The following is a 24,186-nucleotide window of genomic DNA, read 5'->3' on the forward strand; positions in this document are numbered from 1 at the left end:
AACAATAACCAATCATATGATGACACATATGAGTGTGTATATATTTGTGTACCCAAAGTAGGTACACATAGTATTGCTCTTTAATCTATGCTATCTTCATTATTTCAATTCTTTGGATATATATATCCTCCACCTTTGTCTTTGTCCTCATCCTTGACTCATCTCGTATTTGTTGTTCTCTCCAAATACACTAAAATATCCATTAGGTGGGTTATCAAAATTGAACTCTTAATTTCTTTTTTAAGATTCTATTCTGTGAGTATTGTTGTTTTTTACACTTGTTATTTTTAGCATCATACATATTTATTATCATCTTTTCAACACCTTGATCAATCTTAAAGTATTGACGTAATTTTCGATTATTTTTTAGGATAACTCTGTTACCCATTTGATTTTATAATGTCTCACTTTCAGTCTCCTTTCTATTTTCTTACTAACTATTTGACAACTTTTTTCACCTATCTAACCATTTGCTTTCACTCATTTTTCTCTTTGTCGATTTAGATTCTCATTTTCCCTTGCGTTTTGCCTACCAAGGTGAATACTCAGAGGAGCTTTTCTTTAATACTTTATACCGCAACAAATGCATCATAGTGAATGACATCACCACTACTTTAGGGGAGGTGAATAATAAGAACAAATGCAATGACAAATAAATATATGCAACCTGTAAAAAAAAAAAAAAAAAAAAAGAAATCATTGTGAAGACCACTCTCTCCATCTTCTTCTTCTATAGAATCTTCGTACTTCAAACTTCATTTTCCATCATATTCAAGTAAAAATAGTCAAAGACAACTTTTGAAGTATTCAAAAAGAGAAGAAAACCTTATGGGAAATTTGCACTCTAGGTTCCTCATTTTATACAAGAAAAGTATTTATGAACACATGTTAGTTATCCCGTGATACAAATAATGTATATTTAATCATATTTGACAAATGGATATACTATTTAAAACATATGGAATTATGATTGCGCTATCTTATGCAATTTAAAAAAATAAAATGAAACCTGCATGTGATAGGGGATTCTCAAAGTTTTTAAAGTCTTTTTTTCCGTTTAATAATTAAAGGTAAATGTTATATGGTCAAACTAAGCATCTCAAAATCAACTCTCTAAATATAATCAAATACAACAACCAACAAACACCAACTAAGTGTTTTTTCAGTTAAAACTTACAATTATGATTGCACTATCTTATGCAATCTAAAAAGATAAAATGATATCTTCATATGATAAGGGATTCTCAAAGTTTTTGAAGTCCTTCTCTCCCTTCAATAATTAGGGGTAAATGTTATACGGTCAAACTAAGTACCTCAAAATCAACTCTCTAAATATAATCAAATACAACGACCAACAAACACCAACTAAGTGTTTTTCAAGTTAAAGCTTACAATGGATCCAAACCCTAAGCATTTCTTCAAGAAACTAACAAAAAAACAACTTTAACTCTATAAATTATAAAAAATAAGGTTCTCGTATGGTTATCAAAAGAAGGTCTCATATGGATTCTCATATAGAGCCATTATAATAATTGTTTAGTATTATACTAATATGAAGATGTTGTTGATATAAATATAACTTTCTCCCATTAATTTAAAGCATGGATAAAATACATTACACACATCTTGTATCATTCTTGTATTATACTAAGATTAGTAAAAATACGATAGATATAAACATTTTGATCATCAGATTGAATCACATAAAAATTCATATGTCTTATCTATTTTTTTTGTCATCTCAACTCGTCATTTCACACACTTATGATAAATTTATTTGAGTTTTCTCATATTTTAATTGTAATTATCATAATTTATTTTATCCAAAATTCTAAATTGCGTGAATTAGTTGGTAACTTAAATCGCATTAACAAACCGTGATTTAGCTTCCGCAAAAACATAGAAAATTTTTGTCTTTTTATTAACTTTATAAAACAAAAAATTAACATACTTTCAATAATCATAAAGATGAGAAGTAATGTTTCATAAAGTTCGGGTGGAAAATAGTAACCGTGTGGGTGTGTATATTCGCACGCTTCGGAAGGCAGGGCCAATTTAATTGAACCTCGTGTGACAGACGAATATTACTGTGGAGCCAATTTCGTGCAAATTTTGAAGACGACCATTTGAAAAAGAAAATGATAATAAAAAGATTACCTCTTATCGTGAGAGATTATGTAAGCTCTCATAAACATTACAGAGAATGATTAGGTGCAAATATAACTCAATAATACAAAGGAAATGGCCCTTCACGTAGTTACAAATTTGAGATTACCAGTCATTCACGTCTAGTTTAGTAGATTCCACGTCCATCGAAAACAAAATTTACAGCATAGCCTTAATCTCCTAAATTCCAAACCTAAAGAAAAAGAAAAATGGCAAGCAATATTTTCATTGTTGTTGTCTTTTCTCTCTTGCTTCTGTCATTGGCCTTCCCTTCCATGGCTGCTCATGAAAATGCAACAGCAGTTGAGAAGAAAGTTGATGTGGTAGTAGAAGGCATAGTGTATTGCTAGAGCTGTAAACATTATGGAACATGGTCTTTGTCAGAGGCTGAGCCGATTGCTGCGGCAAAAGTGAGCGTTATCTGCAACAATGAAAAGGGTTTAGTCAGCTACTCCAAGGATTTTCGAACGAACGATAATGGCTACTTCTATGCACAGCTTGAGGGGTTCAAGATGAACAATTATTTGGTGGAGCATCCCCTCTAATCTTGCAGTGTTAAACTTGTGTCATCTCCTCTTGAAAATTGCAGCCTCCTTTCCAACGTCAACGATGGAATGTACGGCGCCCCTCTTCGATATGAGAAGAAGAGATTGTTTGGGAAGAGTTATGAGGCTGTGATCTTTACTGCAGGCCCCTTGGCTTTCCGTCCATCAAATTGCCCTACCACAACTCAAGGATAAACTTTCTACTGGTTTTCAATGAACCTTGATTAATCTTTGCTTCAGATTTATTAATTTTTTGTTTTGTTGCCTAATTTACGAATTTAATGTTGCCTAATAAATGGATTTGTTAATTGTTTAATATCTTGATTAAAGTTAATTCTGGTTTACTCCAGAGTTGTTCCTTTCACTGCCTTGACTTGCTTATAAGATTTTGGCATCTCAGGAGCAATTAGATGCATGTATTGGATTTGGGCCCCTTCTTTCAGGGGGAATGATCCATATCATTCCACAGAACCCATTCTTCTTCTTTTGTTGGTTTCCTGGCAAAATGTTCTGAGCAATTAGTAGATGTGGCAGTGGGCTTGACCAGGGCGATCCCAATATGACACATGGGGGTCTCGAGGCCTAGGGCATGATTCAAGGCTTTTGGGTCATACTCTCAATGGGCCTTTATGAGTTAGCCTTCAGACTTTTTGCGTGGCAGCCCTAAAATGAATTTTTTATTCTTTTAATTATACAAAATTAATTATTTAATTATTTTAGCTCTTGACGATAGTAAACCATACTAAATAGGCTGTCTTATCAAAACAATTAATAAAAAATAAAAAAATTAACCACTACGATATTAGGTTGTGTCGACCTAGGGCTTAGCACAACTTAGGGTTTTCAATATCGGTTAAAAAAGTCATATTCGTGTTGGGCCATAAGCTGATGCGACACATTTAACACCTCTAAGTTTCAATATTGTTTATCTCATTTCAGCTCTTACTGTCTTACATGTAGAAGTTAATATATGCCTGTTAATGAAAGATCCCATTTGGTCATTTTGTGTGTAATCACCCTTTTTTTACTGTATATAAATGAATTTCCATCTTGTACTTCAAATACTTATTTTTATCCTAAGGTTCTACCATCACAATTATTCCATTTGTGGATGGGGTCACAAAATTTTGCAAAATAATAAATGTTCTAACTTATAGATTTTTAATAAATTATAGAATTTTAAATTTAAAGTGTAATTGTTGATATGTTAATTATTATTTGAGATTAAATAACATTAAATATTCTTCATACATGCCTAAAACATCCTAATTTATATTAAGGGGGAGCCCTTGTCACTTAAGCCAAGGAAAAGATAGACGTGCTCAAATAGTCTTGATCTATATATATATATATATATATATATATATATATATATATATATCTTTTTTAGTATCAAATTAATTATATTAAATAAATAAATTTCAAAGCTAATAATTAGATTTACAATTATTACATCGGTTAAAATCATAGATATAATTTTAATATAATTTTAACTAGTTTTAAACCCAAATTCTCTTTCTTAAGATTTCACGTCCTTTATCATCTATGCTATCGATAGGAGACTATTCGAATTAACAGGTTGGGTAGTGTTTTAGGTTTGAGTTTAGGATAAATCTTTAAATCCGCTGTTACTTTCATTTTTTTTTCCTTTCCTCCTCTTATTCCAAAAATATTTTAATCATGTATTGTGGTCAAATTATTCCCTTCCTTTTCAAACCCAAAGTGTAAATAATTTCTTCATTGAATCTACTCCAAATTCTACCTCCAAGAAGAATAAAAGTGGAAAAGGGAAAAAAGAAGATAAAAAAAGGGTCAATTTTTTAAATTAAAGATTGTGTTAGCTTTACAAAAGTTTTAACCTTTTTATTCGTCTATTAAAAACTGGTATACCTTGGCACATCAGAAATTAATGTTGGAAGACCCATAGAAGTAAATGCAAACTTCGTTAATCGGAGAAACTATTTACTGATGAATTCTCAAGGATGGAAATTTTTGAAAGGCTGTGATTGCTGACAAGAAGCTCGTGATGTGAGGTCTTTTAACGTGAAAAGGGGAAGGCTTTCAGTTTGTGTTTATCTGTAATGTTAGGCTAATAATCGTATAAAGCTGCGGCTGCAAACAATCCACGAATAAGTTGAGAATACACGTGGGCAGAATATATATATATATATATATATATATATATATATATATATATATATATATATATGTATGTATAGAGGTTTTCATGCAGAAGTTAACAAAAGTGACAACCGAAAGTTTGATTAGGTCTGACAGTAATCACAAAGAGAAGGATGAATGAATGATGGATTTTAGCATTTGGTTTCTTCAGTATAAGTTCTTTTTCCGCTGATTGTTATAATCAGCAAACCCAATTTGTTTGAATGAATAAAAAGAATAAACTCTCTCTCTCTCTTTACCATCACAATCAGCTTCTTGTATACCCTTCAATTTTTTTTGGTTGTTTCTCCACTGATGACGTGAAAATGAATGGACCCATTTCCGAATTTTAGTCAAATTTCTTCTTGATTTGTTGAATGTCTCACCAGAAGTAGCTGGACACAGTTGCTAAATAAAGAAAAAGCTAAGGGGGCCAGCAATGGTGATTGGCGTTGCCTACATGCAAGAAAGAATTTCATTGAGAGAGTCAAAGCTTTGCATTTAATTGAAACTCTCTCAGACGCCCAAAGGATCATCAATCAACAAAAAGTGAAAAAGAAAAAAAATGTATGACTTTTCAAATTGTCCCATAAAAATGGACTTCTCCTCGACCCTCAACTGTAAACTTTACTTTCAAAAATAACTAAAACTGCCCTACAACAAGTCTCTGATTGGGTGGTTTTTGCTTTTTTTTTTAACCCTTAAATAGTGTTGAATAATTGATTATCATCTTTAAGAATTAGAAGGCTTAAATTTCCTACCACATTCATTCTCTTATTCATAAGTGACCAGGGGAACCAAAGATTACGATTTTTTATTTTCTAAATGTGGGGTCAGAATTAGGTTAGGAATTAACAGAGAGAGAGAGAGAGAGAGTAGGGTTAATTTTATTATGTGGACATATTTAAATTATGTAGAAGGTTGACGAGGGTAAAGACTAAATAGTCTTCAAAACTGGACAAAGGAAAATCCGTGATTCTCGACGGAAACCAAGTGGCAATTTTTTTCTAAGCCAACAATTGTGTGTTTGTGGGTGACAGCCAGCTTAATTACTACATCGACACATTCTCTTTCTTTCCTTCTTTCTATCTCCTACGCTATACTACTTTATGTCTACGTCCATTCACAAGACAAGACACCAACCACTTCGTTTCTTTACTTCTCCAACTTAACGGCTTATTTTTATTCCACCCCACATACATATATATATATATATATATGAATTGAATATTGATATACATATATATTTTTGTACATCATTCATTTATATAATAATATATAATCTATATATTTATTTATATATTAAAATATATATATATATAAAATTTTATTTACCTTATTTATGGGACTAAAAATAAACCCATGCATTTAGTAGCTGTATGTTTGGATTATATGTCATGTTAATGAGTAATTCTAAATATAAACAAATTGTATGTGGTAGTATTTTATTGGATTGAAATGGGAGAAATGGTGAATAATAATATTACTCAATTACGAATTAATATTATAGTTTGTACTGATAGATTTATAAAATTTGATTTTATGCAATTTTTCTTTTCTATATTGCATCTGTCCTGCCTTTCCAGAAATGCCTATATGTACGTACATATGCACACATGTCATCATGCATAAGTAAAAAACACGACATATTCAATTAAAATAACACAAACAATGAAAGAGAGAGAAAGAAAGAGTGAGATTTCCTCCATATGTCAAGGGGCCTAGGGTTTAAAATTTATTTTCTATTAAAGTGTTGTACCTATTCGTGCAACTGCTTAACTGCAACTGTATTCTAAACCAGTCGAGTGTCTAAGAATAGAGATAGAAAATTAAAAAAAAAAAAAAAATCAAAGATACCCGCATCGCCCTATATTCCTAATCACTGTTCCTTGATCATTTACTTGGGGGAAGCTTGAAATTCAGATGAAAGGAATCGACAGTTCTCAGAGAATTAATGGTAGTGAAGAAGAGGAAGAAAACGCAGGCAAAGTATGCAAGTCAGCAGAAGGGGAGAGTTCAAGCGATAGCTCAGCTGAAGAAAATAATGAACAGAAGGGAGGTTCTGGATCTGCACGACGGTATCATCGTTCCAAGACGCCGCGGCTCAGGTGGACTCCCGAGCTCCATCTTTGCTTTGTTCATGCTGTAGAAAGACTAGGAGGACAAGAGAGTGAGTAACCTGATTCGAGTTCTTATGCTTTTCGATTGTATTTGAATAAACATTAAAGGGAAATTAGAGTTGAAATAGTTTGAATTTTATCACTACTGCAGGAGCAACGCCTAAGTTGGTTCTTCAATTTATGAACGTCAAGGGACTTAGCATCGCTCATGTAAAGAGTCATCTTCAGGTGCTTTGATCTATATAGAAAAGATCGAAATTCAACCATTTAATCATATTTTTATTATTTTGTATGTTCATTTCCAAATTATTTGAATTTTTCTGGTTTTGATAGATGTATAGAAACAAGAAGATTGGCGACCCTAATCAAGGTAGGTATTATTTTCCTGACATCCAAGTTTAATTAATTGTGGTGCCAAAATTAGGGTTTGTTTGTTCAAGGATTATTGCTTTTTTTTTTGCAGTGATGACAGAGAAAGGGCTTGCGTTGGACGGCGGTGACCAATTATATAATTTAAGCCAACTCCCCTTGTTACAAAGTTTCAATAATCGAAGGCCATCTTCCAGTTTAAGGTAAAACAGAAAGGTGCAATTTCTGTCCCTTTTTAAAGTGATGTCTGAGTTTCTGCAGATCAATTTGATCAGTAACCCGGTTGACAGGCTCGTTTCTTCCTTTCAGATATAATGATACTTCTTGGAGAGGACATGAAAACCAAAGCTATGGCGGCCCTAATATGATCGGTGAGAATGCACTTGAAAGAGCCAAACATGGACTTTATGCCTCATTAGCCGAGAGACTTCTTGGAAGCCGCAGTGATAAATCAACCACAAAAGATCCAATGAATGATAAATACAGCTGTTGGAAAATGAGTGAAGAACTGAGAAGCAGGTTTAAAAGAAAGAGTTTGGATCCAGAATGTGATGACAATATCGATTTAAATTTATCACTGAAAGTAAAACCAAACTGTGATATTCATGAAGGATTTGAAAATGGGAATTACAGTTTGGAATTGGGTGATGAAGTTGATAGTAGATTATCTCTTTCTTTGTCCTCATCTCCATCTTCATCCTCAAAGCTGAGCTTCAGATCGAAGGAGGGCGGTCATGATTTGATGAAGATTCAGCATGAAGGGACCGCAAGTATTCTGGATCTGACTTTATGAATGAGACAATTTCTAAGTGAGATCTTTAAGTACTAGTATTCGATCAAAATTTGATCGTCATCATTGTCATGATGTACAAGGTGATTATAATTACAACTTTGCTCTTCCTGCCTTTTTTTTTTCCTCCCCATTGTTTTGTATGCATGAAGAAGGGAAAAAGAAAGAGAGAGCAAGATTCAATGGCTGAATAACGAGGCATATGCTGAGATATATGCATATAAATTTAGATTCTTAATAATAAGATTTCAGCATAATTAGTAGATTCTATGCACATTGGGTAATAGGAATCCATTGTCTTAAGAGTTGAATAGAAAATTATAATTGTAAATCTGCCCAGAAAAACTTGAGGGAAAAAGGAAGAGCATATATAATTGAATTCATTGTGTGAGTAAGAGGTTCACCTTGAAGAACACAAATGGTTATGGTCCACAAACTATCTTTTTATTATGTCCTCTCTGAAACTACGTAATGGGAATCCCACATTTTTATCATTTTTCATTCTTATCATCTTGGATGTAGAATTATTTGATTTAATCATCATATCAACTAGCTTATTTTCGACCCACAAAGTTTGATGGATCGACTATGTTTCACCCATTAAATTTGAAAAGTTCATTTCCCTGCCTATTTACTAAATTTAGATATTTATCTGAGCAATCAAAATGATATTTTTGTCACATTGTATAATATATCAATATTATTTACAATCCCAATAGTATAAACAAATAATATTTTTGTTATGACTCTTTTATTTATATATATATATATATTTTTCCATCTTCTCCTTTTTCATTTCTTGGCACTGAAAAACACTCGAGGGAAGCTGACAGATCTGGAGTGGCTGATGAAGTGAAAAGATCTCTTGGCATGGGTGGACGTCCACATGGCATGAGTGGGAAAATCATGGTGTTGTGTGGCAACAACACCTTGGGCTTCGGCGGACGATCGCATCCCCTTTTGGGTGTAGCATTACGGTTTGGCTTCATGTAATTAATCTTCACCATAACAAGTTGGCTAGTTTCTTTCATCTGTCTAGGTGATGAGAAAGCAACGTGGAATGGGTCGTTAGTATATCTAGGTATGTTGACTCCATTTGGTCTGAGATCACCATTTTAGACGTGCCAGTTTTCTCATTCAATGCCTCAGTTGCAGCCATAATAATCTAACATAAACAAGATTTCAGTCATCAATGTTTTCTCAAAAACAATGAGTAGTTTGAGAGTGAGAGAAAGAGTTCTATTAAAGGAATGTTTGCTAAGGAATAATCATAGGAACAGAAACAAAATTCCAATCTTATAGGTGATTTAATCAGTTTTATTTTTTTTTTAATAATTATCAATTAGGAAAGACCAAGAATATTTTTATTTTTTTATTAATTTTATAAAATATTTAACAAATATTTTTTTATAAATTTAACTCACAGAAAAAAAAAGGGTGAGAAATCGTCGTTTTATCAATGTGCGGGTGAGAAGTAGTGATTTAGCCTATTTCTTGAGTGAATCTTTAAGGATTCAGGAACCTACCACTCTATTATTATATCAGGGCATATTAGTTAATTTTGGATCTATCATATCTTAATTTAGTAATTTACATATTTAAATTTGGATAATGCCTCTATAAAAGTAATTAATAATTCGAAAACAAAATGATATATGTGTACGGAGCATATATTCTGGTTGGAATAACTTATTAATGGATTCATTGAGTCTACGCATGTTTTGAGCCAAACACATTTTGTAGGAGGAAGTTGGGAAGCTCTTATTATTGAAGAAAGAAATTAATTAGTGCATAAACATGCATTTATTTTTTTATTTGAATGCCAAAAAAAGTAAACTTTGAATATATGTTTAATTCAGATAAATCAATATTTCATAAATATAACAGATACGTAAATCCAGACATTCTCTTTAAAAATTTTGATCATTGGGGTCTAATACTATATAATCGTATATTATTGTATCATTGAGCTTTGAAACTTAGTTAAAAGGGTATTAGTGGCTAGGAAATATTGAGACCCTCGTTGAGATATAACTTTTAAAACAGTAATCTGAGCAAAATAGTGAAGATCAATCTCATGTGGGGATACTTAATTATAATTGTGCTCAAAATAAAAAGCATCATAGATGATTGGTCATGTGTACATACATGCAAAAACAATACAAAGTGGGAGAACTTAAATAAACAACTAAACTATATATATACACAATAAAGTATATAAATGATATATCATCATGTGATTGAATGTCAACAAATAAAAAAATATGTATACATAATATTAATTTATGTGTAAACGGGTCAGAGATTTTATAATCAACCCCGAAAGAGTAGTTTGAATAATAAGAGTATGAAATCTACAAGAGATAGGATTTGAGTACGAGACTTGTTAGTGTCATATCAAAATCTAGTGTACTAGTTATAAAATTAGTTATTAGATCTGAGACTTTACACATTCAGTATAATTAACTTTGTCACAAAAGGATGATCCAATTCGAATTGGATTTCTTGTTAAAAAAATGATTTCATGATCAAACCTGTAGCACTTCCATGCATTTTAAGTTCTTTTGGTTTATGAAAGACTCTGAGCACTTACAATTGGGAAAGAAAACCACATGAAATAACAGGTATAAGCAAAACTATTTATCTGACAACTAATTATTTATTTGAAAATAAAACAAAATGATCCCATTGATAAGATAAAATAAAACGATGCGTTTTGCTCTATTCTAATACGCACCGTATTTGCAAAAGACAATTAATGGCTCCATTAACACCGTTTTATCCCATTGTCATCTCATATGTTGACAATTTATATATAATAATTTAATAATGAATATTATATTAATCCTTCAGATTCTCTTGTATTTGAAATTAAAATTTGTTCCTAGTACCTTTGGATCATTATACAAATCATTCAATTTAGTAAGTTTGAAGAAGAGTGAAAACAATTATTTAATATAAAATTTATTCAAACATATTCCTCATCTCTCTTCGGTGGTCAACATGAGACATGATGTGTCCATGAGAAGTTAAAGTATTTGATCCGAATTCTGAAGAAAAGATTTGAATCAAACTTGTACCCTCCGATCTTAATCCAACGGTGATCAAGAAGTGTAATCAAAGGTAGCAAGTTTCCCAAGAATTATATTACAGCAATTTAATTAGGGTTTGCTCTGATCGATCGTTCAAGACTGTCAGTATTCTCTTTTTAACATGAAAAACGTTGCAAAAAGTTAAATTAAAGAGGCTCTTTCACAAGTCAACCTTTCTTTTTCTTTTTCTTTTTTAATTTTTTATTGTCGATAAATAACCTTCCTTCCTTCTTGTATTCAAAAAGCAATGCAACACCACGGATGGAAAAGGCCCTGTTTAAATTTGAATTGGACAGAAAGACCGATGGGCTTGAAGCCCAATTTCAGTAGGATTTGATCACAGGCGGTTTTAGAAAAAGGAACCAAACTGGGGAGGCAAGAGAGACGCACAACACCCTGAAGAAGAAGCGGGTTTCCGATTATGAAAAACTTTACTTCCTCAGGTTAATATTCTTCCCTAATTGCTATTTGTTTTATCCACTCTACTGCAACTATATCACATGAAACACTGAATTTTGATCTCTATTTCTTTTACCCTTATTCTTAATTCCCTGAATATCTCTTGGCTGACGAGGATTTTGTTGAAGTTGAGAACTAAACTGTACTAATTCGTGCTAGATTGTACAGGATGGCTGGTTGTATTCAAATCGTTCGATAAAATGGTTGTTAAGAGTGTTCTGTTGTTTTGTAATGAATTATTGAATTATTATGGCTTCAAAAAATAGTTATTCTCTCTCTCTCTCTCTCTCTAAATAATATACTGCCTCTGGTTTTTGATATTTTAGTGTTTGTTTTTTCTTTGATTGTCTTCTTTTTTCTTTATGTTCCCATATTTTTCTTCTAAAGAGCCTTAAACCTTTACTTTTTATAATGGTTTATTTGGTTTGAGCAGCTTTATTGACTTGAAAGACAAACATTAGAGGCAATGGATCTCTCTCCATTCAAACGGGACATTGATGAGCTAATAGATGAGTTTGTTGAGGTGCTTTCTATTATTTAAATTTATCTGTTTCCTTTGTGTTTTTTTACTCCTTTTCTTTCTTTTTGAAATTGGTTTTAACAGTAGTGGAATTAACAGAGTGAATCAACAACTTTGGCTGATATGAAGAAAGTGTGGCTTTCCAGAAAGTTTACCTACATTTATGAAGCTAGCCCTTCGAACAATTTGTCCTTCTTTATGCAATCGTTGTATGCCCATACAATTCGTAAGCTCTGGTTTTTTAATTCATGTTAATCACTTATATGTCAATGCAACCATGTTTAAGTTCCCATTTCCCCATTATATTTATTTGCAGTCTTTGCTATGCTTAGTTTCATTGTTAAATGAAATGCAGGTCACATGGTCAGTACTGCTTCTTTATCATGCAGATTAGGTGGACTTTATTGCCTTTACTGCCTATACGAGACTCAAACATTTAAACCTTCTTTCAAGGTTTATCTCTCGTTAGGTATGTGTTTACTTAAACTTGACGTTCAAGGTTTAATTGGACTGTTACATTTGATCTGTGTGGATAATAAATATAGACACTGTTTTTGACATATTAATGTCTTTTAAAAGTACTTCCTTTGAGATCTACCTAGGCAGAGTTTTATACTATAAATTTGTGATTTATGGGTTATGGGTGCCAGAAGATTATTATTGGCAATAAGAATAGAAAATTTTGATTAGATATGATATCCAGTGCATGATGGGGCAACTTTTTTTTAAGTTTTTCTTATCTCTTCTTTGTGATTGGCTTGCTCACAAGCTTTATCTGACAGGAGAGCTGAATAAACTTAAAGATCTTGTCGTTGAGGCGAAGAATTTGGGTATCAGAGTTGTACCTGCTTTGGTGAAAAGAATGCTGAATAAGAACATGTTTCTGTTTGGATCTGTAGACCTAAATGAAGGCTCTGTTATGGAGACAGTGAACCAACTCGCAGACTTGCAGAATGCCCGTATCAAACTTGCATATGAGAAGTATGTTTGCAACATAAGAAAATTGAGTTGTTATATTCTTGCCTTTATACGTTTGTCATAATTTTCTAGTGTTAGTTCCTGATGATTTCTCTGCCTTTCCTTTTGCAAACAGATTATTTGCTAGCACTAGAATTGACCAATTTCTCCACATGGACATGGTAAGTTAGATAGTTTGTTGTAATATAGGAAGCCATGGTTCCCTTGGGAAGAATTTATATGGAGAGTCATTAAGCTATATTTGATCTGTTTGTATTATCGCTCACATTAGGGTATGGAAGTTGATCTGAGTGTGCTCAAGAAAATGTCAACAGAATATACAGAGGCCAAGAAACTAGCCATTGAAGGTACTTTTTTTTTTTCTTTCTATTGTTCTTGTTAGGAGTACAAAATGATTAAACAAATTATTATGAGATGCATGTAATTATTTCTCAATCAACCACTCTTTACTCCCACATGCGGTGCAAACCCTTCTGACTAAGGTCTACTTCCACAGTATGATTATACCAATGCTAATTTAAATCTTCTCTATGATTATTTGTAAGTATTACTATTAAGCCTTTAACATTGTCCTCTTATTTGTGTTTCAAATTAATTTTTGATACAGAAGCGAGTGAGGTGATTGATGTTGAAAACATAAAGCATATATTAGGTGATAAGGAATCATTCGGGGATGTAGTGGAAAAGATTACTGAGAAATGGAATGCCGAAAGAGAAGTATTTTATCAACAAACTAGCTTGAACCAGCAATCTGCTGAAGAACCAAAACAGTTACAACAGCAGGATGAGCAGCGAGGAGGTGATGACGGCTTCGAACAAGAACTGGAACGGCTACTACTTCAAACTTAAGTAACCTTCGAACTTGGCACAGAATACTTCAAGCATCTCATCCTAGTTTGTTGATCAATCTCTGGCCACTCGAATTCTATTTAGTTCAAAAAATTTCTACATTTGTGGAATTTATTGAAGAAAGATCATGCGTATGGTGTCTTTTTACCTTCTTCCTCAGCAGTTCAGCAGCAAAAAGTTATTTGATTCCTAAAACCATGGAGGGTTTAAACGAATGAAGACATGTAATGCCGTCCACTACTTGTCACATTCGGTGCAAATCTTTTTTATATTTACATTTTTTATAGGCATTTATTGACTTGTATGTTGAGGATAACATTCAAATTTTGATAATTAATTAATTATGTGTGTCTTGTAAGCACAGAGCACGTCTTTTGTCTTAGTTGTAATAACTAAGAGGATAGATAAAATATTTATTAGCTCAATACAATATAATTATAATAATTTTTGGACAAAGTTGGTGAATATTCGATAATTTATGATTGTTTATTTATGAACTGTTTCACTCTTCTTTGGCCAAATCGGCCCTTCTTACGTGTCTCTCTGTCTTCGAGCAAACCACAACTATCGGTGGTGTAAGAAGCGGCCTTTCACTCTTAACAAGTTGGAACTCTGTTTCTGTCTCTCCCAATCTTTTATTACCCAAAACTGCTTTAAAGATTCAAGCCTTCGGTATAACAGGAAAAACTTCACAACTAAGAGTAGGAAAAACTTCAGTATAACAGGAAGAAATTGGTAAAGAAAATTTAGAGTAAACTAAGGTTGAAAGTTGAGGTTTGTATAACATACAGTTTCTTTAAAACCGATTCATCTTCTTTATTTAGATGAAAATTTTGAACCGTGTTTGTTTTTGACGAAACAATGATAGAACAATAGCAAAAAAGACACCATCCTTTTGGTCGCATTACTATATTAAGCTTAAATTTCATCACAAGTAAATCTAAGGTATAGTTAATGACAAATTATTAGACATTAAAAAAAAAATTATTTGAGAAATTATACGTATAACCAGAGGTAATAATAGGTTAAGTTAGATTTTACGAATTGATTTGATCGATGAAAAATATAACCTCCACAGTTTAATTTTATATATAAAATCGGGTTTGATTTTATAATATAAGTCAATTATTAATTTTAATAAAATATGATTTTTTATATTATAATTATTAATTAATTTTTTAATAATTATAAAATCAATAATAGGTTGATTCGATTAACCCACAAAGTCTTGAATCTAAACTAAACTCTAACTTAAAAGGCCATCGCAAACAATGGATTAGGCTGTTTTCCCATGCTTCAGGCCAGCATAGCCTATTTGACAACTGTATGTATAACTATAATATGTATCATCTCGGACATATGCTTTACCGTATATGATACCAATGTTGGTTGTAAGATATTATCAAGGGGGGTATTTGGTTCAGTTTTTAAAGATAATTTTAGTGATTTATCTTTTATTCTCTTATTTTATTTATCAATAATAAAATATTATAATAATTTTTTATTATCAATACTGACATAACAGATAATATAGACTGATTATCACTTTCATCTTAAGTATTTAAAGATTATCAAAGTAATCTTGATTTTATTATAATTAGATTATTATTTATTAATTTTTTGAGATAAAAATAAATTTATTTTTAATTAATATGATAAATAATATAAAAATATTTAAAAATAATTATATTTAAGAATATTTAAGTAAAATAATTTATAAATAATCTTTTATTATCTTTAATTAAATACAATAATTATTTATATCTACTAAATTTTATCAAATATAATAATTATTTATATTTATATAATAAAATATTATTTAAATCAACCTTTAAGGGTTTGCCATATCCACCTATCATTTCGTTGACCGTTCAGAACTAGCGCACAGCTGCAGAACACCATGTCAGCAACATGACCCACTGTTAGCCAATACCAACCTCGGAAATCCAACCCTCCGGATTACGTAGGTTTTTACAATTAAAAATTCTCCCCCTCGTTTTTTTTCTCCTCTCTTTTGTCTTTCTCTCTTATGTCACTTGGTATATCCGTCCAGGCTTCCAGCATCTCGTCTGATCTCTCTCTTTTTTCTTTTCCTTATAAACCCTTCCCCTCTTTATTTTCAGTACTCACTCTTTTCTCTCTCTCTCTCTCTCTCTCTTCGGTTCTTTTCTTTGCTCTCTTTCGAACAATGTCTTACACAGTTTCAATCCCTCAACAAAACACCCGCCACCAGCCTCGCTTGCTCTTCTCCTTCACTTCAAAACCTACACCGTTTTACTCTCTCAGCTCTCTCCGTTTTAAACGGAAGCCTCTTCTTTTGTCCTCTTCTTCAACTCATCATCAGTCATGTCCTAGCATCACACGTGTCTCCACCGCGCCTGTAGAGTACGCGCCTCCTGCACCTGATTTCAACTTCCAACAAGAAATCTCCCGCCTCAGAAACCTTGTTTCAAAACTCTCCGTTTGCAAGTCACTTAAACAAAAAAGTTCTGTCCTTGACACGGATTCGCGAGTAAAACACTTTTTTAATAGTAATCATAATCATAAATATTTGGCTAGGGTTTTTGGTGAACTTAATTTGGATAGCTACCAGTTGTTTCTGATCAAGTGTTTAATTGCGGCGGGGCAAGAGCACGTTCTAAACTTGGGAGGTGAATTTGAGGAGAGTGAAGTAAAGTCGGCGAGGAACGATGTGAAGAGGGCGCTTTATGCGTTGGTGGAGATGATTGAGAGATGGGACGTTAATAGTACCCATCAAAATGGGGATTTTGTGGTGAGAAATGGCTTCGTTTTGGAGAATGAGAAAGTTGAAGATTTGAATAAGTTGTTGAAGAGCTTGGCAGAGATTGAAAAGTTTTATGATTGTATTGGAGGAATTATTGGGTACGATATTATTATTTTCGTCCATTGTATTGTGTACATGTAAATGTTTTTTCCTTTACTTATTGAACCATGTGAATTTTACTTTGGCAACGTAAATGACATGCTGCAGATATCAGGTAACGGTGCTGGAGCTTCTTTCCCAATCAAATTTTGAGAAACAGAAGACAAGTCGATTACATCAAATGAATGAATCAATGGAATGCCAGTTTCTAGAAGTTCATGTTCCTAGTGGACTTGACCTTTCACAAAATACTGAGTATACTTCTCAAGCAGCACTATGGGGAATTGAGGTTAGTAGCTAATTTTTTTAAATAATACTCTTGCCAATTGAAGGGCACTCGATCAATGAAATAGTCAAGTGAAAAATCAACTGGCTTGATATGAATGAATAGTGTGGCAATGAAAGAGGACTGGTATATTAGTTTGTATTGAGAGTTTGAATGTTTAGCTGTACTTCAAGTTTTTTGTTGGTCTTGGAACAGATGCTTTCACATGTTTTGTCTAAATAACAAGATATTATCTTAATTTTAGGGACTGCCAGAGCTAGGTGAAATTTATCCTCTGGGAGGATCTGCGGATAGACTTGGTTTGGTTGATCCTGATACAGGTGAATGTCTTCCTGCGGCAATGCTTCGTTATTGTGGAAGGACTCTATTGGAAGGTCTTATAAGAGATCTTCAGGTATATGATCTTTTATACCTTTGATGCTTGACAAGAAAAAGTCAGCATTGAAGTTGTTAATTAACGATCAAGAAAGTATGTGTGTTATTTATGGTTACATATATGTTTTTCTTTTACAAATGCAAGGCCAGAGAGTACTTGTACTTCAAGCTGTATGGCAAACAATGTATAACCCCTGTTGCCATCATGACAAGTGCGGCAAAGAACAATCATGAGCTTATCAATTCTCTTTGTGAAAGACTTGGATGGTTTGGAAGAGGTCAATCGAGTTTCCGACTTTTTGAACAGGTTTTTGTGGGAAAATATGAACAATTCAACTACAGTTAATTGTTGTTAAGAAAACATTCTTTTGTTTTATTAATGAGCATTTTATTCATATAATAACAAAATTTATGAATTGTCAGCCTCTTGTCCCTGCTGTTAGTGATAAAGATGGTCAATGGCTGGTCATGAGACCATTTGCACCTATGTGCAAGCCTAGTGGTCATGGTGCCATATGGAAACTTGCTTCCGACAAGGGTGTGTTCAAGTGGTTCAATGATCATGGAAGAAAGGGTGCAACTGTCCGACAAGTTAGGTTAGCTATATGTATTTTGTTAAAAGGTTTTTAGTTTTCTTGAATTTCCTATCTCTGGACCTGAAATGGACATTGGAACCATGCAGTAATGTTGTGGCTGCTACAGACTTGACGTTACTGGCATTGGCAGGAATTGGTATACACCACAGAAAGGTATGTCTATATTTGGTTTTCTGATATATTGGCCTTTCATTCTACTCTGTATACTAATTTTCTCCAGCATTTTTCCATTTATGCATCCAAGAAAAGTCTTAAGTAAATGATTTGATAATCAAGCTGACGAAAAAAGAAAAAAAGAAGAGAGATGAGCAGATGAAAAGTGCTGGATTACCATACTGCACGTTATTGACTGTCATCAGGTTATATGATGGCTATTTGGCTGTGGTTTGGTTGACCGTATGGCATTTGATTGCTGTATGTCATGTCCGTCATGCTTAGAACCATCAAGACATCAAATGTGTCCATTTTTGTCACTCTTCTGAAACAAAATTTCTTTGTGTGCCTGCATAAAGTTACCTATCCCAGTGCAGAAATTCTAAGTTTCTTAGTTAGATGTTTGGTTTTGAAAATGGTCATGTATGATGTTTGCCTCTGAAATTGGAGATGTAACAGAAACTAGGGTTTGCATCTTGCAAGAGAAGCTCACGGGCTACAGAGGGAATAAATGTTCTACTTGAGAAGAAGAACCTTGATGGGAAGTGGGCATATGGTCTATCATGCATTGAATACACTGAGTTTGATAAGTTTGAAAGCAGTGGTGGACCTTTTTCATTAAACAGGTATGCTGTCATTTCTTGCTGCTTAACTTAATTACATGGTGGGATGCCCTTGCCTCATACAAAATATTTTATTTGGCTGCATTTGCTAAATTGTAAAGCATGATGATTTTCGGCCTTGTAACATGGAGGATCCTATGCTCCTTGATTTTCTTTTTCTTTGTAGCTCAAGGATTTAGAATATGTTCCTACATCAAATTTGTCTATTGTTCTTAAGTTTGCAGGCATTCCCTGCGAATACAAATATTCTATACGTGGATTTGGCTTCTGCAGAGTTAGTTGGTTCAAGTAATAGCAAAAAAAGTTTACCAGGCATGGTGCTAAATATAAAAAAGCCAGTTGTGTATGTGGATCAATTTGGTGACTGTCAGAGGTACGAAACCTTCTGACAACTTTCTCTGCTTTCACTTTGGTATTGTGTATCTAGTGGTGGGCTGTGATCTCATCATTGCTACTTCAATTGTGCTTCTACAAGAAATAAGGTACTCATAATTGAATAATTTTATGAGGCAATCATTGACAGGGTTAATGTTTAATAGAACACATCATATATTTTTTTTTTTCAAAAACACTTGTAAAAGGGCAAGCTAGTAACAAAAAACTTACATCAGCATCTAAACAAGTTCAACCAAAAAGAAATTGGTAATCAAAATCTTGAAATCTAGCTCAAACAACATTAGTTGGTCATACGCGATTCTTCAATTTGAGTCCCATTGCAACACTAAAACATTGAGACATAGATATTATTTGAGGGGTTCTTTGTTGATTGCATTTTCATGATTGAGAATCCTAGAATATTGAGAAAATTTTCAACTACTCATTGTGCCCAGTTACATTAGGTTGAAAGAGAGATCTTTGAGTTTTATGACAACCTCTAATGGAAATATTTCTTTTTCAGTTATTTTACTCTCTGAGCAATTAAAGTAACGCTATATCAGTTTGAAGAGATGATATTTTACAGTAAGTTCCCATAACTTCTTACTTGCAGTGTATCTGGTGGAAGGCTGGAATGCACGATGCAAAATATTGCGGACAATTTTTATAATACATATTCATCTAGGTGTTACAAGGATATAGAAGGTAAACATAGAATATCTGCATACCTTAGTTTTCAAAATTTCTTATTGATTTCATGCGATCATTTTGCTAAAACTATCCATACTGGGTATGCACCTCCACAGAAAAATTGGATACATTTATGGTTTATAATGAGCGAAGAAGGGTAACATCATCAGCTAAGAAGAAGAGAAAACATACAGACATGTCTCTGCACCAGGTTACAGTTATCTGGTTTTATTTTATGTTTTTATTTGTTTTGAATGGACAGTTGATTTAATGTTGGAAATATATTTATGGTCAAATGCTAAATTTTATTTTGGTCATGAAAATTCATGTCCTCTTTTAGATTGTTTTTATCTTATGGTTCCCCACTGAGTTGCTCCTCTTTTAACCTTTTTCTGTGTAAATGGCTAAAATAATACTGTTCTTTTGTAGTGCTCTATTTTGAGCATGAAGCAGTTCCTTCTATCTTATAGCTCCCTATGTTATTTCTAAGTCATCCCATGTAAATTCTGGTCACAGTCATGCTAACTAACGTTGGAAACTTCTAATGATCACATTGTTAAGATTATGAACTTTGCAATTTGTCACATATGTCACTAGACTAACTAGTTATGGTTTTGATGTATGGAAAGGTTAATATTTGAAGGTTTGACTCTTCTGCAGACTCCAGAAGGCTCATTGTTAGATATCTTGCGGAATGCATATGATCTTCTTGCCCAATGCAATATTAAACTAGCTGAGGTATATCCTTTTCATTACGTTCAAAATGATGCACATGATTGCCCCTGTTGAAATAAGTTGGATGTTGACACTAGCTTGTTCAATTGGTTGGATCTCTTCGGGTGGATTAACAGTCTTTAGAACAAATTCACCTCACACCGGGTTGGCAATGGGTTTGAAGTTGTCTGAACATTAGTCTCTTTTAACATTTTGCAGATTGAAAGTAATGACAAATATATTGATTCTGGACCTCCGTATCTTATCCTTCTGCACCCGGCCCTTGGCGTACTTTGGGAGGTAACAAGGCAGAAGGTGCGTATATTGTGGAAGTTTTTGAATTTGTAGTTTTGATTTCCACGTGTATCTTTTTACTAGCCTTAAATAGTTAATGCCTTTTAATTGCAACTAATCAGCACATTTCTGCCCAGTTGTCAAATGTTTAAATCACTGGTCATCCCCTGCACTTAAATTTTGCTGCCATCCCAATCACTCTATTTGAGTATCTTCTGTTAAGAAAAAATCTTTCCTCTCTCCTCATTTTATGGTTATCTTTTGCTGTAATATTTGGTGTCATATGGGTCAATAATGAAAACTTCTATGTTTGATGTTGTCAAAAATTAATTACTCAACTGTGAGCAACTGATTACCTTTGTAATTTCATTGTCTTCACCATCTCAGTTTAATGGAGGCTCCATTTCCATGGGCTCAGAGTTGCAAATAGAGGTTGCAGAGTTTTTGTGGAAGAATGTTCAGGTTACAAATATTCTAATAATCTTTTTAATTAAAACAAAATAGTGTTGTCATTTATGCTACTCTGATTTATCTTTTGCAGCTTGATGGAAGCCTAATAATTTTGGCTGAAAATGTTATGGGCTCAACTCGGATCAATAAAAATGGTGAACTGATATTACAGTATGGACATAGGTAAAACATTTTGTTCATTCTTTAATTTTTTAATGATAATATCAATTTATTTTTTAGGGTCTCATTTGTGAGTAAATTTATCTAGGTGTGGAAGATGTAAACTGCATAATGTCAAAGTACTGAATAAAGGAATTGACTGGGCCTGTGGAGACAATACATACTGGAAGCATGATGTGCAACGGTTTGAGGCACTTAAGATCATACTGCATGGAAATGCAGAATTTGAGGCTAGTGATGTCATTTTACAGGTTAGATTTTGCAAGAAACAGTACTGTAGCTATTAATAGGATAACTTAGTAATTCTAATACCATAAAATGTAATTTCATAGTTAGTCATTCTAAATATTGTGAAATGAAACTTTAGAGTTTAAAAATTATCACATGCCAGGGAATAGGAGCTGCAACAAGAGGCCTTGTGTCAAAAATCCTCTTGTATTATAAGAAAATGAATTACAAGGCAAGACCAACAAATTTCATTCACACAAACATTCACAAACACATGCAAACATAACCAATGCTTGAAAATGTTTGTCATCATATACTTAGTAGTTTGCATGATAGCATTTAATCTAATAACAGTTAACTTGGTTCATCATCTCTTGTTTAATTGTTTTGAGTGGTTTTTCATATGCCTTGCTCCTTTCAAAGATTTCCTGATGAAAGTGTCTTGTGCCTTTTGCATCTAATGCAGGGAAATCATGTTTTTGAAGTCCCTGATGGCCACAAAATGAAGATCACTTCTGGAAATTCAGGTCTTAATGATTTGATAATTTGGCATTTCTGAAATATTAGCGAGCTTTTTCTGGCAATAAATGGAATCATAGAATATATAGCTTCAATTGAATCTGTCAAAATGTCATTTTTAATGTGTCTGCATATTTACAGTATAGAAGTGTATGGTCTGTATAGCGTAATATTTGTTCCTTTTCATCTGGACTATGTTTCAAAAGGAAGTGAGTTTATTCTTGTAGTTTGGCATTGGTTCTATGTGTGGAAGCTTTAGGTCAGACCTAAGATTTGTGCTATACAGACAGGATCTCAAAGTTGTGTGTGGAAAAAAATTTAATGTCCTTCCTGCACACGTTGTTCTCTCTATATTCAAATTCTTTCCACAGCACATGCTTGATTAAAGCATAGTTACTAACTCATTAAGTGTTCTTTTTTTATTTTTTTTGGCTTTCTACAATTCAGGTTTAGCTATTCAGTTGGAACCTATTAAAAAGGATATGATGGATAACGGAAGCTGGTATTGGAACTACAAGATAAGTGGCACCGATATTTTGCTGGAAATGATATACTAACTAATCTTAGTTCTGCTTTATGTGAACTATGGTTCACAAAAGTATATATGTTTAGCTCTATTGGTTGAACATAAGTTTAACCTTATTTAAATAGATGCTTATCCAATAATATATGAATAGTCATGAAAATTTATAAGTTATTTCTATCTCTGATGTAACTGCATTTTTTGTAATTTACTTATAAAAACAGTGTAAAAGTTCTAGCAACGAAGATTACATGTCTCATCTCTCTTTCTCTCTCTCTCCCTTTTCATTAATATTTATTCGCTGGCATGTTTCCATCAAGCAAGATAGTTGGGAAAAAGGTAAATCTTGTCTAACAACTCTTCTGGGGTAGACAGTTGGTAAGAAAAATATCCGGATTTGCAAATTACATATTGATTTGTATTATTTATGTTTGTATTTGTGTTACCCTTTTCTTCCTCCTCAGGGTTGAGCAACTACATATTACTGAAGATCCTGTGACAAAATAAAGGCTGATTTGCTAAGAACCTATTAGAGGGACGGTTTATGTAACCCACAAGAAGAGAAAAAGTAGAGAAAATAGAGTAATTGTACAGTTATGACAAAGTGGACGAGTGGAGATAAAGGAAAGAGAAAAATAGAGAAAGTGAGACAGTTATGATACAGTGGAAGAGTGGAGATCAAGGGAGGAGAAAAAAATTAGGGAACATGAAAATATGTGGGAACAGTTATGAATTGAGCAAGTATAAAAAGGAAGATTGTTGCAAAAGGAAGATACATGGAAAAATTGAGAGAAATCAGTGGTAGGGAGAATTCTAGCTTCTCGAAAGCTTATACAAATAAAGGAGAGATTTTGGCCTTCGAAAGCTAGACAAATTAAAGAAAGCTTCTGGATTCTCTGAAAGTCGATAGAATTGTGTTGGGTTTCTGTTTTTGTTCTTTGTAAACACTATTATTAGTATAAAAATCATATTTTTCCTTCCATTCTATCTTGTGTTGTTTGGATTGATTGTTTGAGGGTTTAATGGGATCCTAACAGAACCTGACAGGGCAACCTGCATGACTTTATATCGCTTTTGTCTGCTAATTAGATTGTGCTGCAAATCATAAGCGACTCAACTGTATCAGTATTGTGAATAGTAAGCCAGAGAACGTGTTTTCAAAGATGACATCTGAGTTGTTCGATTCATTTTTAGAATACAATTTTGCATGGATGAAGCAGTCTGAACATACAGTTTGCCTGTTTACTG

The 24,186-nt window shown here is 33.0% G+C and overlaps 4 protein-coding genes across 5 annotated transcripts; all 4 read left to right on the forward strand.

Annotated features, from left to right (window-relative positions):
* Positions 1-2,441: 2,441 nt before the first annotated feature.
* Positions 2,442-2,906, forward strand: LOC123192053. The gene is made up of 3 exons (XM_044604521.1): positions 2,442-2,499; positions 2,551-2,671; positions 2,756-2,906. The coding sequence occupies exons 1-3, from the start codon at positions 2,442-2,444 to the stop codon at positions 2,904-2,906; spliced, it is 330 nt and encodes a 109-aa protein (XP_044460456.1).
* A 3,728-nt stretch (positions 2,907-6,634) lies between these two features.
* Positions 6,635-8,276, forward strand: LOC123193563 (two-component response regulator ORR23-like). The gene is made up of 5 exons (XM_044606598.1): positions 6,635-7,041; positions 7,143-7,219; positions 7,325-7,361; positions 7,455-7,563; positions 7,670-8,276. Exons 1-5 carry the CDS (start codon positions 6,795-6,797, stop codon positions 8,151-8,153), a joined length of 954 nt encoding a protein of 317 aa, XP_044462533.1. The 5' UTR covers positions 6,635-6,794; the 3' UTR covers positions 8,154-8,276.
* Positions 8,277-11,365: 3,089 nt separating this feature from the next.
* Positions 11,366-14,409, forward strand: LOC123192407. 2 transcript variants are annotated; one of them, XM_044604946.1, is made up of 8 exons: positions 11,366-11,685; positions 12,135-12,224; positions 12,321-12,447; positions 12,577-12,690; positions 13,004-13,202; positions 13,315-13,360; positions 13,471-13,546; positions 13,807-14,409. In XM_044604946.1, exons 2-8 carry the CDS (start codon positions 12,168-12,170, stop codon positions 14,046-14,048), a joined length of 861 nt encoding a protein of 286 aa, XP_044460881.1. In that variant the 5' UTR covers positions 11,366-11,685; positions 12,135-12,167; the 3' UTR covers positions 14,049-14,409. The 2 variants fall into 2 exon arrangements, with proteins under 2 accessions (XP_044460881.1, XP_044460882.1); XM_044604947.1 differs by lacking the exon at positions 11,366-11,685 and having other exon boundaries at positions 12,321-12,430.
* Positions 14,410-16,101: 1,692 nt separating this feature from the next.
* On the forward strand, positions 16,102-23,197 carry LOC123192920 (UTP--glucose-1-phosphate uridylyltransferase 3, chloroplastic). Its single transcript, XM_044605629.1, has 17 exons — positions 16,102-16,931; positions 17,041-17,221; positions 17,463-17,612; positions 17,739-17,900; positions 18,017-18,189; positions 18,276-18,342; positions 18,802-18,968; positions 19,183-19,338; positions 19,954-20,045; positions 20,147-20,241; positions 20,691-20,768; positions 20,964-21,059; positions 21,426-21,500; positions 21,580-21,671; positions 21,757-21,919; positions 22,363-22,423; positions 22,863-23,197. The coding sequence occupies exons 1-17, from the start codon at positions 16,237-16,239 to the stop codon at positions 22,970-22,972; spliced, it is 2,613 nt and encodes an 870-aa protein (XP_044461564.1). The 5' UTR covers positions 16,102-16,236; the 3' UTR covers positions 22,973-23,197.
* Positions 23,198-24,186: the final 989 nt, after the last annotated feature.

This window comes from Mangifera indica, chromosome 12, assembly GCF_011075055.1.
Source record: "Mangifera indica cultivar Alphonso chromosome 12, CATAS_Mindica_2.1, whole genome shotgun sequence".
NCBI classification, from domain to species: domain Eukaryota; kingdom Viridiplantae; phylum Streptophyta; class Magnoliopsida; order Sapindales; family Anacardiaceae; genus Mangifera; species Mangifera indica.